Raw genomic sequence first — 15,093 nt, forward strand, 5'->3', positions numbered from 1 at the left:
AACAAATTTGTAACAGATGAATTACAACTGAAACCTAAGTCATCACATACAAAACTCTAGGCATTGCTTGAAATTAAGAACAGAAGTCACATGCTCATGTTACTACTATTTTATTACACATTTTAATTTTTTGGACAGATAAAGGGTGAAGATGGATAAAAAAAATTGTGGCCACTCGATTGTTTGGAATATGTTAACCAACTACACTGGGGACCTAAGCCCCAAGCCTTAATCTTCTTGCTCTTGTTACTAGAGGGAACACATTTTAATATCATATGCCTAGTCATTTGTAATTAACCTCTGTAGGTGCATCGTACACCATATCACTAGAGGGGCAGCAAATAGCAACAACTGTTTTCCGTATCAACATTCAACAGTCAGAAAACATCTAGTGAATGGGGATACTGTTGGAAGATAACGAAGAAATAATTGGATATTGTTCTGCTCTATAAGAGAACCATGGCCTCCCACACTTAAAACTTAAATGTCCTTGATTTTGCAAGGATAAGAACAGCTAAACCAAAATCTGGAAAGGCATTTTACTAAAGAAATTTAGGATGGTATCAAAGAAATGGAGGGACAATCATCATGAGGAGCTACAGAACTTAATAGTTTCCATAGAAATTGTTGGACAATAGCGAAAGATGACATCATGAGGATACTGCAAGAATTTCATTAAAAAGAATCTACCTTTGAGAAGAGCCTAAACATGGCCTTGATTGCAGTAAGCCCCAAGATAGGAGGAGCTACAGAGCTTAATAGTTTTAAACCAATTAGTCTAATTGGCAGTATCCATAAAGTCCTATCAAAGACCTTAGTATTATGCATGAAGGTGCTTTGTGCATCGAAAACACATCCTTGATGTGGTACTTACCGCAAATGAGCTGGTGGATATTAGGGGGAGATGTAGTGTAACCTGTGTTTTATGCAAATCAATATGGCCTATGATCATGTAACTAGGCTTTTGAGAATAATATTTTAAGCAAAATGAACTTCGGGCAAACATGGCAGCAGTGGATAAGGAACCTGCTTCCAGACACCCAAATTTTTAGTTCTTATACATAGGGCTTCAAAGGGTTTCTTAGTATGCTCTAAAGGTTTTGGACACCCAAATTTTGCTTCTTCTTGGGCTTTGGTGAAGGCTTCTTGGCTTTTAGACAGGGCTTTAACCTTAGAGGAAAGTTCAGCACTGGTAACCACCCTTAGGAAATCTAAAATTCAGTAAAGAAACTATGCTAGGCTCACCCAAGAATGTAGGTGCAAAATATATATAGAAATGGACTATAGAAAGAGGAGTTCGGCTTTCACAATATCAGTGATTTAAAAGGCATGCCTCACTGCCTCAGGCGCACCTGGGTGCTCAGGCGAGGTGCATTTTAAGGAATGTGCCTTGCCTAGATCCTAGGCACAGAACTTTCAAATGGCGTGTGCTTGGTGCACCTTGCGCTTCAGCCCAGGCATGCATCTTTTGTTCTTTTTTGAACCTAACGGATGGGCCGATAGGGTCTTAAATTCTTAATCCTTACACAAAAGTAAATGATTTTATAATGTTAAGAAGATATGTTACTAGGACAAATGAATGAACAGCATTAGGAAAGTAAGATGTTTTACATCACTTTTTTTTTTAAAGTAATTGTAGTTGTTCAAGACTGCTATCAGTCTTGAGCACTAATAAATTTCAGGTTCGAAAAAGGAGAAAGAATAGAGGGAGGACAGAATCTCAATATTCTGCCGCCGCCACTTTATTTAATATTTATAGGTTATGCTCATTACATGGAAAGGACAGATCTGCCCTTAGTCTTTACATAACAAATAGAGCAAAATAAGACTGAAACAAATAACAACTGAAACAACTTGTAGAGAAGATGGGCCGAATGGCCCATAGGTTGTTTATTCTTCTTGTTATTTTGGGCCCATCCTGTCAATATTAAGTTCTTTGTAAATTCTTGCCCAACTAAGGGCCTCCTTGTAATTATTCAAATATATCTAATAAAACAGTGTTAGGGGGGCCGAGAGAGGTAGTGTTCGAAATCCTCTTCTCAAACCCTCATTGCAGAACACTCAACTCTCCTCTCTTCAGTTTCAACATGGTATCAGAGCGTATCTGAACTTGAATATCCTAGGGCTGGAGGCTTAGTCACGTACTACCTGATTCTTGGAGGTCATTGGACGAGCCCAAGACTAGAATCTCTTGGAGAAGGGGTTCGGTGACCAGGAAGAGCTAGAGAAGAAGAAAAAAAAAGGGGGGGAAGGGGAACAGCTCCGTTCTGTTTTGAAGCTTGACTGTGTTTGGACTGTTGAAGTTCGAACAGTAAGTTGTGCTCAGTTTTCTGGTTCTGTTTTTGAAGCTCGACTGTGTTTGGACTGTTGAAGTTCGAACAGTAAGTTGTGCTCAGTTTTCTGGTTCTGTTTTGTACTACCTTCGACTGTGTTTGGACTGTTGAAGTGTCCGAAAATCCTAACTGTTCTGTACTACCTTCAATTGCATTAAATCTGGTTTAACCCAGAAATTTCTGGGCTGTTTTTCTCTTCTTCTTGGACTGTTAAAACCTGCCGAAACATTCTTGTAACGAGGCTGTGTATTGTTACTCTTGTTTGGTTGTTTTAGGGGGCTGTACGAACTGTTTTTGGAGTCTTTTCTCTTCCTTGACAGTGGGGTTGTCTCTATTGCCCACACTGTTTGTGAAAAGGCCTATTCAGCAATACCGATTGGTACTTACTCTTCTTGGCTGAGTGTACAACTTTGAAAAGGTACTTCGGCTGAGTGCACAGTGCCTAGGAGTTTCTGATTACTTCTTGAAGCCTGAACTCAGTGTATTGTCTTCTTGTGGTCGGCTGTACTCAGTGTGTTGCCTCCTTGTGGTTGGCTGAATTCAGTTATTGCTTGTCCTTATTCAGTATACTTGTAGAAGTCATTCGAAATCATATTTGGAGTGTTTACATGATGTACTCCTTAGAGTTTGAAAACAAAAGTGGTGCTGAATATGGACTGGTTCAGGGGAATCCAAGTGATTCCTTATTGACTGTGACCACAGTTAAACTAGATGGAACTAATTATCAGGCATGGTCACAATCAGTAAAGATTCATGTATGTAGTAGAGGAAAGTGGGGGTTCATTTCCGGGAGTAAGAACACTCCCCCTTGGATCGAGCCACTTCTATGCCAAGAAAGTATCTCAATTCCCCCAAATCATTAATCTCAAATCTATATGGAGAAAAGATTTTAGATCATGAATTCCTGAGGCATCATTACCCGTCACTACAATATCATCTACATACACAATGAGGTATACTGCCAAAGGTCCACTCCTCTTCACAAAAAGAGTATGATCGGACTGTGTCTGCACATAACCAAAGTTAACAAGTGCTGTTCTAAATCTCTCAAACCATGCTCTAGGGGACTGTTTTAGTCCATAAAGAGATTTCTTCAGCCTGCATACCTTCCCTTTCATATCAGTTCCATACATCCCTGGAGGAAGAGACATGTAAACCTCCTCATGTAATTCACCATTCAGAAATGCATTCTTCACATCCAATTGATAAAGGGGCCAATCAAAGTGAGCAGCTAAAGATAGAAGAACCCTCACAGATGTCATCTTGGCAACAGGTGCAAAAGTCTCTAAATAATCAATTCCATATGTCTATGTATAGCCTTTTGCAACCAGCCTGGCCTTACCACTTGCCCTCCATGGGTGGCTACAAATATTTTATCCTGTTTATTGATGACTTTTCACGGTTCACTTGGATATTCCTGATGAAATCCCGTGATGAAGTTCCAAGACTTGTAAAACAATTCCATGAATTTGTTCTAACCCAATTTGATACCAGGATTAAAATCTTCAGATCGGACAATGCAAAAGAATACCTTGAGAAAAACCTATCATGCTATCTTTCTGACATGGGGGTTATTCATCAAAACTCATGTGCTAGGACCCCAGAACAGAATGGGGTTGCTGAGAGAAAAAACAGGCATATTGTTGAGGTTGCAAGAAATATCTTATTTGCCTCACATGTTCCTACCAGGTTTTGGGGTGATGCTGTACTTACTGCTACCTATCTTATAAACCGCATGCCATCTAGGATTTTGGGGTTTAAGTCTCCATTCACTCTTCTTCATCCGAACAAAGACCTTTTTCCTGTTCCTATTTGTGTCTTTGGTTGCACCTGTTATGTACATGTTCCAAGTGTCCAAAGGCATAAGTTTGAACCCAAAGCTCAAAAGTGTATCTTCCTTGGTTATTCCCCCACACAGAAGGGTTATTGTTGCTTTGATCCAAAGTCTGGCAATCGGTATGCCTCAATGGATGTCATCTTTGATGAGTTTTCCCCTTTTTATGGTTCCTCTCCAGAAGGACATTGTCCACAGGGGGAGGGTTTGACACAGGTGTTTGCTCTTCCTCTTCCTGTCCCTGTTGAGTCCCTTGATGTGTCTGCCTCTCCTTCAAATGAATCAAGGGAGGATCAGTCGTTCCATTCTCCTTGTCTCAGTACTCTACCTCCTCGTCCTATCCTCAATCCCAAGGTGTATCAAAGGAAAAGATCCAGAAATGTGGAGGTTGCTTCTCCTACAAATCATGAGCCTCATACACTTCCAGTCACAGAAGAGACAACAGGTACTGGTTCAGCACCTTTGGATTCATCCTTCCCTGACCTTGATATTCCCATTGCTGTTAGAAAAGGAAAACGGAAGTGCACTGCACACTGCATTTCCAAGCACCTTTCCTACAGTTTGCTTTCACCTTCATACTTTGACTATCTCTCTTCTGTTGCTTCTCATCCTATTCCCAGGTCTGTGTCAGAAGCTCTTAAAATTCCAGAATGGAGGGATGCTATGAAATCTGAAATCGATGCCCTACACAAGAATGACACATGGGAAGTGGTGGATTTGCCTGAAGGGAAGGATCCTGTTGGTTGCAAGTGGGTCTTTACTATCAAATACAGAGCTGATGGCACCATTGAAAGGTACAAGGCCAGGCTAGTTGCAAAAGGCTATACACAGACATATGGGATTGATTATTTAGAGACTTTTGCACCTGTTGCCAAGATGACATCTGTGAGGGTTCTTCTATCTTTAGCTGCTCACTTTGACTGGCCCCTTTATCAATTGGATGTGAAGAATGCATTTCTGAATGGTGAATTACATGAGGAGGTTTACATGTCTCTTCCTCCAGGGATGTATGGAACTGATATGAAAGGGAAGGTATGCAGGCTGAAGAAATCTCTTTATGGACTAAAACAGTCCCCTAGAGCATGGTTTGAGAGATTTAGAACAGCACTTGTTAACTTTGGTTATGTGCAGACACAGCCCGATCATACTCTTTTTGTGAAGAGGAGTGGACCTCTGGCAGTATACCTCATTGTGTATATAGATGATATTGTAGTGACGGGTAATGATGCCTCAGGAATTCATGATCTAAAATCTTTTCTCCATACAGAGTTTGAGATTAAAGATTTGGGGGAATTGAGATACTTTCTTGGCATAGAAGTGGCTCGATCCAAGGATGGAATCCTTATCTCCCAAAGGAAGTGGCACAGAGAGGCACACTCAGCATTTAATTATTTGGCTTCCATACAGAAAACAACAATGATCATTCAGATTTTTGAAGAATTTTATCAAATGCAGGAAACTGAAAAACAGTTTTTTAGCAAAAAAGACAAAAACCTTGCGATGAAGAGCCTCACGAGCACCACCAGGATAAAGAAGAACATATGATTTTGTTGACAACAACTTAAAGAGATTGCTTGCAGAGACGGGTGATGCGCCAAATAGTCTCAAATGATCAAAATAGGAGAATCCTTGCAAAGGAGTTTCAAAATCCTTTGTGAATACTACAGGATGAGCCATACCACGAACCATAATTTTTTTCTCCCTCAGGAATGCTTCAACGAGTGGAGGAAGTTCTAATCCTAGCAACATATGATAACCAATTAGTAGAACAGGACCTTCATTGGGAACTCCTGCAAGACCCCTCACTATCTTTCCATCTTCCAAGGTTGAAAGCATCACAGAACTTGTAGCCAAATGAAACAATCTGCATTAATGTTTAAACAGCATAAATATCTCACTACACCTTTTATTTGTTATTTAAAACTGAATAAATGTAACTGTGCTGAGATTGAACACTCACACATTATCTTGATCAACTGCTTTTTTGAATTCTGTTGCAGTGGGTGGAATAAAATCTGAGATATAATCATGTCGATGTGAACGGCGGTATGTACTTGTAGCTTTAATAATAGTCAACAAATTAATACCATCTTCCTGCACCATCATTTTGTGCATTTCAATTAGCTTATCTCAAAGGAGGCCTTACTGTGAAGTCATACAACGTTATGTTTAATGTAAAGGCTATACTCATTTGGTATTGTCTAACTATCAGAATAAGTAAAAGAAAAAAAAAAGGTTGACATCTTGAAGAAGTATCTAAGGCAAAATTTTCAAACTAAATTATCAGGAAGCCACATGGAAAGAGATCATGCCATTTTTATTTTCCTTTTAACAACACAAGGCTGTTAAAAGGCAGAGTTGCATGGAGATGGATATGGGAATCAGAATCCAACATGTGTCCAAGAGTCTGTCTTGGCAAGATGAGAAAACATGGACTGGCGAGCATGTATAGATATTGGGTCAAATGGACCTTGATGTTGTGCGGTCTGGTAGTTCCTTGCTGACAGACAGCTCGGATGCCGGGCTGATGAGGTCGCCTGGTCGAGCTGCAAAGAATAGTGTCAGAGTATATACCCGGGGTGGGCACTCCGATGCTTAAGTTAGCAAACAGGTGAAATAGAAGCGAGAAAGCAAGTAGACTTTGAGAGATAAATCGTGTGTATCTTTTCTGAGGAAGAGGACACCTTTATATATGCTAATTGTTGTGAGCACCACGAAACGCGTCCGAGATCTCTGGCCCATCTGATTCAGAGGTGGTTCCATGCCCAGAGACGGATTCCGCATAAGCTGATAATGCTTATCAAGTCTTGTCCGAAGTGGGCAAGAACGAGATCAGCTCCGTCGACGTGTCATCATGATCCTGGGGGAATCGACGACAGTAACCTACTCAAGAAGGAAGTCGCCCATCACATCGAGCAGGTCACTAATTGGATCCAGGCTAGGTCGGCGGAGGCAGGTTGCCTCTTCACGCCGACCTGACATCTCCCGAGCTGTTCATAGGTCATTCTGTCGAGGTGGAGGCTGAGGAGGTTGAGATAGATGCCAGGTGTCCGAGTTCTGCTTGTGTGGTGTCGAGATGCCGGATAGTTCTGTAGTGCCATGTGTCATGATATTATTGGAGAACCAAATCACCCCTCATCAATTGCCCCCCACTCCCGAGTCTGACGTGATCAGCTCGATATGGGAGTAGTATTAACCCAAGGTGATTTGGCCCGAGTTTTGGCTTTGACCGTGGTCTTGCCAATGGCTCAGGATCCGATTGGCTCAACCAGTCCGGCTCAGCCACGAGGTTGCATTAATGGCACGTGCAGACGTCACACAATCATTATGTCCAGCGGACGTAAAAAATGCACTAAACTAATTTCACCTCGGAATACGAACCATCACGTCTTCGAGGACCGTTGGATCCAACTGATCTCAGATGTTCATAGTTCGACTTGTCCGCCTATAAATAGGACCTTCAGGGGCCCATTTCCTTCGTCCCTAACTCTGAAATTCTGATGCCTTTTGAGGTCGAGGAGCTCGGTGTTGTCGAAGTAGTCGGTGTCGTCGGTGAGGTTGGCCTATTCGTTTTTTAAGTGAGTCGTCTTCCCTTTGTCCTATCCTTTTTTCATTATGTTTGGTGTCGTGTCCAAGGAAGAGAGGGGTCTGACCTACCAAGCCGAGGAGGGGTCCTTGGCCCAAGAGCAGCGAGGTTCCCATAAGAGGGCCTCATCCTCCCATCAACCACCTAAGAGTAAGTCCGAGTTCAGTCTCACCGAGCTAATTGCCAAGGACGTTTACGAGCTCGTGGCACAATATAGGATCCCAGACCAGTTTGGTTATTCCCTTCCCCTTGGACAGTACCCCTGGGAGCATGATGAGGACGAGATCACCGTCTTCAAGGAGGCCCTGAGGGTGGGCCTTCTGTTCCCCCTTCATCCACTTATTCCCAAGGTGTTGAACTACTACAACATCAACTTAGGTCAGCTTTACCCCAATTCTATTAGGACCCTGGTCGGGACCATCTTGTTCAATCACCATGTCAGCTTCCCTTTAGATGTCAAGACCTTCGCTAGCATATGCCAATTAAAGCAAAATCCCTCCAAGATGTATAGCTACTACGTGTCCTACCACTCTAGGTGTAAGCTGCTAAATGGCTACCCCTCCAAGGTAACGGACTGGAAGAGGAAGTATCTCTTCCTTGACCAAAGTGATGGATGCTCGTTCCCAATGACCTGGACAAAGGGGACTAGGGATACCGGGGAGGATACACTGAGTGAACAGATGCAGATAAGGGTGCAGGCCTTAGTGGACAAGAGGTCGAAGCTAAGTGAATTCTTGGCCAAGGAGAAGCTGATCCAGGCCGGGTTGAGTCCTCCAAGTAGGACGTCATTCCAAGTTCAGGCATTTTCCTTTCCCTCTTTTGATTTGACTCATCTTTTGACTTCTCATGCAGGAAAAATGTCGGGCGTGCCAACTTTCGGGCTGTTCTAGGCCATGAAGAGGAAAAAGAGGAAGGTGACTTCCCATGAGGCTCCTCAAGTCATTGCTCCCGAGCCTACCAAGGGGAGTGCAGCCGAAGCCGTGTTAGTGGTTGATCTGGTTGAGGAAGACCAACCAGAGGCCGAGGTAGCCTAGACTTCCGAGGAGCCTCTTCCATCACTCGAGGCTAAGATCGTTGTTGAGGACAAGTGCACCATTATGGACTTCCGGACTGCTCTAGTGAAGAACAAGGAGGCCGTCTTTCCAAAAGAGGTCACAGAGCTTGGCGAATCATACCCCAATGAATTTGACAAGAAGCTCACACATTGCCTTATGGTGGTATGTTCCTAACTTTCCCAATTGTACTTGTCCTGATTTCCATTTCGAACATATATATCTACTCATTTCGAACACTCCCTATTGGAGTAGGGGTGAGCATTATTCGGTTAAAGCCAAATTACCGAACCGAAAATTTTGGGTAATTAGGTTAACCGAAAAAGCCGAGTTAACTAAAATTCATTATATAATATATAATATATAATATACAATATATAATATACAATATATAATATGCTTTATATTTATATATTAATATATTATATATAATGTATTATAATGAAATTAAATTTCATAATATATATTATAATCTATAATATATAATATATAATATTAATTAAATTTGGCTTTTAACCGAAAACCGAACCGAAAATTTGGTTATTTCAGTTTTATTGTAATTCGGTTTCGGTTCGGTTTTCATTTTTTCATTTCGGTTTTAAAAATTGAACCGAATAAACCGAATGCTCACCCCTATGCTAGAGCAGGCTGAGGGAGATCTAGCGAGGGCTCGAGCTTTAGAGGAGGAGGCTATGGAGTGCAGGTCTTGCCTCGAACGAGCTTGTCGACTTGTTAGCGATCTAAAGGCTGAGCTGATACAGGAACGGAGCCACGGCGGAGACCTAATCAGGAGGATCGAGAAACTGAGCAAGGAGTTGGAGCTCAAGAGCCAAGGTTTATAGGAAAAGGAAGCCAAATTCACAGAGAAACACTCAAAGTTCCTCAATGACATCTGCACAGTTGAGGAGTTTAAGATGTCCCCAAACTTCTTGAAGGAGAGGGAGGAGTTCGGGTCCAACGCCTTTCGTTAGGAATTCAAGCTGAGTCGGATGCCAGTGGCCTTGATGTGCCTGGAATTCAACTTGGAGAAGTTGAAGACCTTGGCGTCCACCAACGAGATGATGGGTTGGGTTGACTAGGAACTGTTGAATGGGTCAATTTATGTTTAGTTTATTTTCTTTTAAATTAAGAAGTTGTTGGGCCTTGGGCCCATTAGTTTTTATTTTTAAAAGAGTTGTAACTATTTTGTTTGAGTTGCCGCCCTACTAAGGGCATCTTTGTAGTATCTCATATTTAAGTTAAATATAAATAGAATGAAGGGCTGGCAACTAGGGTTATGATACACAATCCTAGTTGACCTTCTTCTCCTTTCTTCCCTTTTCTCTTCCTATTGCTGAAACCTACAACTTTCTCCTCTTCCTTCCACAAGAAGCTTGACCGAATCAACAGATAGTGGTTCCTACTTGGTCTCAGAGCAGGTTGAAGGTTCTAGAAGTGATTCTCCCATGCAGCCCTAGATCGGCCGACTGCATGGAGATTTAAGAGGCTGATCGAAGCTCTCAGGTAAGCCCAATTTTTGGATTTTCTTGATGGATTTGTATGCCCTGTAGCTGGTCTAGGGTTTCTCATCTGAATCAGGAAAAACTGGAGAAAGGGAAGTCATGTTTTTGTTGGACTCTTCAATTTTGACCTAGGTAGTGGTGCCCTAATTTTTTAGGGTTCCTTGGAGTTTTTTATAAGGGGCGATTCAGGTCCCACATGGTTTGGAGGCTCCTAGAGAGGGCGGTTGCTTTTTCTCTCTCTTCTCCCATTCCACAGAAAAGGAATCTTTCGTGGAAAGAAAGTCCAGGACACCAAAGGAGTGTCGTTGGTTCCAGAAGGTGTTTTGTTTGTTCTTGCTACACTTTTTATTTGTTTCTATACCCTTTTGAGAAGCATGGAGGGACACAGAGTTGAATATAAGCCCGGGAATGAAATGAGACCTCTGGGAGGAGGTGCTGGAGACCCCTTCGGAGCTGGGACCATTACTATAGTTAGGTTGGATGGTACAAACTACTTGGAATGGTCCCAATCTGCAAAGATGGCCATTGGGGCTCGTGGAAAATTGGGGTATATTACTGGTGAAGAGGTGAAACCTAAAACTGGCAACTCCCGGTGGATGCAGGAAAATTATATGGTAATGACATGGTTGTGTAATTCAATGTTGCCACATATAAGTAAAATTTTTTTATGGGCAAATACTGCTAAGGAGATATGGGATGGGGTTGCAGAAACCTATTGCTAGGGCTTATCAACTGAGAAATCAAAAGGGACTTGGTCTGTGACTACTGTAAGAAGCCTAAGCATACAAGAGATACTTGTTGGAAGATTCACCTACATCTTGTGCCGACCAGATTGAAGAATAAGAAAGGAAATGCGCACATGGCAGTTACTGGTGACACTCCGGCCCCCCCTACTACAACTGCTTTGGAGTCTGTTGCAGCTGCTGCAGTAAGGGCCGAGCTTCAGAGGTTTGGGTTACTTCTGAATCAGAGGGATACAGCTAGTTCCAGTTCAGCCGCAAGCGGACAACAAGGTACATGTAGCACAGGTGGAGCTCACTCTACCTCCTTCACCCACACAAGTAGTTCACATGTCACTGCAAACTATGTTTCTGCTTCAGGTAAGGAGAGATCTCCTTGGATTATAGACTCTGGAACCTCATAGCACATGACCCATTGCTCCACTATTTTCTCCTTTTACCAGCTCTGTTCTAGCAGAGAAAGGGTCTCCACAACTGATGGATCCCGTGTTCCTATTGTTGGCAAGGGATCTGTCAAGATTAATGACTCCATTTGTTTACCCTTTGTCCTCCAAGTTCCTAGATTGAGCACCAATTTATTATCTGTTAGTAGTTTGACTAAGAATCTGAACTACTCAGTAATTTTTTATCCTGAACGCTGTATTTTGCAGGATCTGGATTCAAAGAAGACGATTGGGAGTGGTCGTGAAGTGAATGGAATCTACCTCCTAGATGCTCTTCCTCTTCACCAAAGTAATCATGTTTGCAGGGACAGTGAGTCAAAATCTGTGGATCAGATTATGCTTTGGCATAATCGTCTGGGTCATTTGTCTTTTTCTTCTTTGAGTTCTTTGTTTCCAAAACTGTTTGAGTCTGTGAGTCTATCAAGTTTGAAGTGTGAAGGTTGTGAACTTGGAAAGCATTGTAGACACTCTTTTAAACCTAGTAATAAAAGATGTTCTTCTCCTTTTGATGTTATTCACTCAGATGGGTGGGGCCCTTATCATGTTCCCTCTATGGGCGGCTATCGCTATTTTCTCCTGTTTGTGGATGATTTCTCTCGATATTCCTGGATTTACCTAATGAAATCCCGCGATGAAGTACCATCCTTGGTGAGGCAATTCCACCAGATGGTACTAACACAATTTGAAACGAGAATAAATATGTTCAGATCTGACAATGCTAGGGAATATTTTGAGAGACATCTTGCCTCATATATGTTGGAGTATGGTGTTGTCCATCAGAGTAGTTGCTCCTACAGTCCACAGCAGAATGGTGTTGCAGAGAGGAAGAACAGACACATTGTTGAGACGGCAAGAAGCATGATGATCACAACTACAGTTCCAATTCGTTTTTGGGGTGATGCAGCTCTCACGGCAGTATATCTGATTAACAGGGTGCCTTCTCGTATACTTGGATTCAGCACTCCATTCAGCCTTCTTTTTCCTCAGGGGGAGATGTTTCATATTCCTCTAAGGGTGTTTGGGTGTGTCTGCTTTGCGCATATCCTTGGTCCTTACCGTTCGAAGCTTGATCCCAAGGCAAAGAAATGTGCCTTCCTTGGATATGCAGAGAATCAGAAAGGGTACCGTTGCTATGATCCAGTCTCTGGGAACCGGTATGTTACTATGGACATTACCTTTTTGAATCTACGTACTTCTTCTCAAGGAATCCTTCTCAGGGGGAGTGTTTTTTGAATCTACGTACTTCTTCCAGTCCCTGTGTCTACTCCTGTGCTTGACCACCACCCGATGTCACCTACCTTGCCACCTCCTTTGCGTTCCGTCTCACAGCACTACTCATGGTAGAGACTTCATAAGGCGGTTGATTCCACTACAGCATAACTCACACCACTTCCTGTCGATCCCTTGGAGACTCCAGATTCGGCTGATACAGATTCAGGTATTCCTCTTGATCCCACTACTATTTAAGTTCCCTTTGGTCCTACTAACACTGTTACAGATAACCTTGATCTCCCTATTGCACTTAGAAAAGGGAAGAGAAAGTGCACTGCTCATTGTATTTCACAGTACTTATCCTACAGTAGACTTTCTCCTTCCAACCGTGATTTTCTCTCTTCTCTTGATTCAGTGTCTATACCCAAGGGTGTTAGTGAGGCTCTCTCCAAACCTGAGTGGAAGACAGCTATGCAGGAAGAGATGGAGGCTTTGATTAAGAATCAGACATGGGAGATTGTGGACCTACCAGAAGGCAAGGAGACAGTTGGATGCAGATGGGTTTACACAGTAAAGTATAAGGCAGATGGAAGTATAGAGAGGTACAAGGCAAGACTTGTTGCGAAAGGGTACACACAGACCTATGGCTTTGATTATCTAGAGACATTTGCGCTAGTTGCAAAGATGACCTCTGCTCGGGTACTCCTTTCTCTTGCTGCCTCATACTCTTGGCCCTTGTTTCAACTGGATGTGAAGAATGCTTTCCTAAATGGGGATATGCAAGAAGAAGTGTATATGGATCTTCCAGCTGATTTTTATGATAATGCTGGAAAGGGAAAGGTATGCAAGCTGAAGAAGTCACTATATGGCTTGAAACAATCTCCCAGAGCATGGTTTGACAAATTCAAAAAGGCCCTGATTGTTTTTGGCTACACTCAAACTCAATCTAATCACACCTTGTTTGTGAAGCGCAGGGGATCTTTGGTGTCAATCCTAATTGTTTATGTGGATGATATTGTTGCCACTGGGAATGATCTGAGTGTGATTGATAGTCTGAAGAGGAACCTGCATAAGGAATTTGAGATGAAAGATCTTGGAGAATTGAGATACTTCTTAGGCATCGAAGTTGCAAGATCGAAACATAGAATTTTTATCTCTCAAAGGAAGTATGTCTTGAACCTTCTCCAAGAGACAGGGAAGCTTGGAACAAAGGCAGCTAGCACCCCCATTGATTAGAACCATAGAATTTATAGAGAACACTGATGTGGGCTCTACTGCAGTGGTTCCCACTGTATTCGTAGGACAGCATGTTTAGTTATTTGTTTCAGTTATAGTAGTGTCAGTTTGAGTCAGTTTGTTAATTTAGTTGTTATTTTTTTCAGTTTTTGTTTACTTTATTTATCATGTAAGTACTAAGGGCAGATGTGTCCTTTCCATTATGTACCGAACATAACCTATAAATAATAAGAGAGTGGCGGCGGCAGATCTGTTAGAATCTGCCCCTCCTTTCAACCCCTTGTGTTCTCCTGTTTCTCTTCTATTCTTTCTCCTTTCTCACTTTTCTTCTGTTTTGTAAACCTAAAACCTATTAGGATTCAAGAGTGATTATAGTCTTGATCTTCTACTTGGTATCAGAGCCTATCTAGGGCTTCTCATGTGTGTCTAGTCCAGCCGACCACATGAGGACTAGCTAGGGCTGAAAGCTTACGAAGAAGTATTCAGTGGCTGAATCTTGGAGATTATCAGGAGAGGTTTGTAGCAGTTGAAGACTTGTCGTGGCTTGCAGAGAGTTGGTACTCAAGAACAAGCAGCGAAGGTTAGGGTTCAGGTAACCCTGGAAGGCAGTAAACCGAAATCCATAAGTAAGTTTTTTTTATTGAGTTTCAGAGACTGCAATCAGTCGAGATAGGTTGGACCTATCTAGAAGGAGAGGCCGAACTGTTTTTAAGTTTGTTTCTAGGGTTTGACTGTTGGGCCGAACCCCCCCCCCCTCTCAGAGGTGATTAGTTTTTAGGGTTTCATATTGCCCTACGACAAGTCCCACTTGTGCGGACTGCTTGGAGAGTGCAGCTGAGCACTTATTTCAGACCTACAGTAGAAACCCTAATTTTGCTCTCACAACAGTGGGCCCACAGTAGTGATTTCAGAAAATAGCATCTCAGATTGACAGGCTGCCTGGTACTGTGCATGCCGATTGATTTCAGATCAGATTTGAGTTGATTTCTTGCATATACTGTAATAGGCGATTGATTTCAAATCAGATTTGGGTTGGTTTCAGATCAGATTTCAGATCAGATTTGTGTTGGTTTCAGATCAGATTTCAGACCTGCTTGTTTTACTTTGTTTTCTGGTATAGTGGCTCTAACAGTTTGTAGCCACTGATTCTTGATC

The 15,093-nt window shown here is 42.3% G+C and overlaps 1 protein-coding gene across 4 annotated transcripts in view; it reads right to left on the reverse strand.

The window, feature by feature from the left end:
- LOC148861638 (phytyl ester synthase 1, chloroplastic-like) overlaps positions 1-15,093 on the reverse strand; it is a 154,799-nt gene that overhangs the window by 56,151 nt on the left and 83,555 nt on the right. For all 4 annotated transcript variants that reach the window (XM_088982148.1, XM_088982147.1, XM_088982144.1 and 1 more), the window contains 2 exons: positions 6,128-6,261; positions 5,662-6,031 (listed from right to left, as the gene is read on the reverse strand). In XM_088982148.1, coding sequence (XP_088838274.1) covers positions 5,662-6,031; positions 6,128-6,261 — 504 coding nt within the window. The remainder of the gene's footprint in view (positions 1-5,661; positions 6,032-6,127; positions 6,262-15,093) is intronic.

This window comes from Nelumbo lutea, chromosome 4 (assembly GCF_056320005.1).
Source record: "Nelumbo lutea isolate HS-2025 chromosome 4, American lotus-T2T, whole genome shotgun sequence".
Taxonomy (NCBI): domain Eukaryota; kingdom Viridiplantae; phylum Streptophyta; class Magnoliopsida; order Proteales; family Nelumbonaceae; genus Nelumbo; species Nelumbo lutea.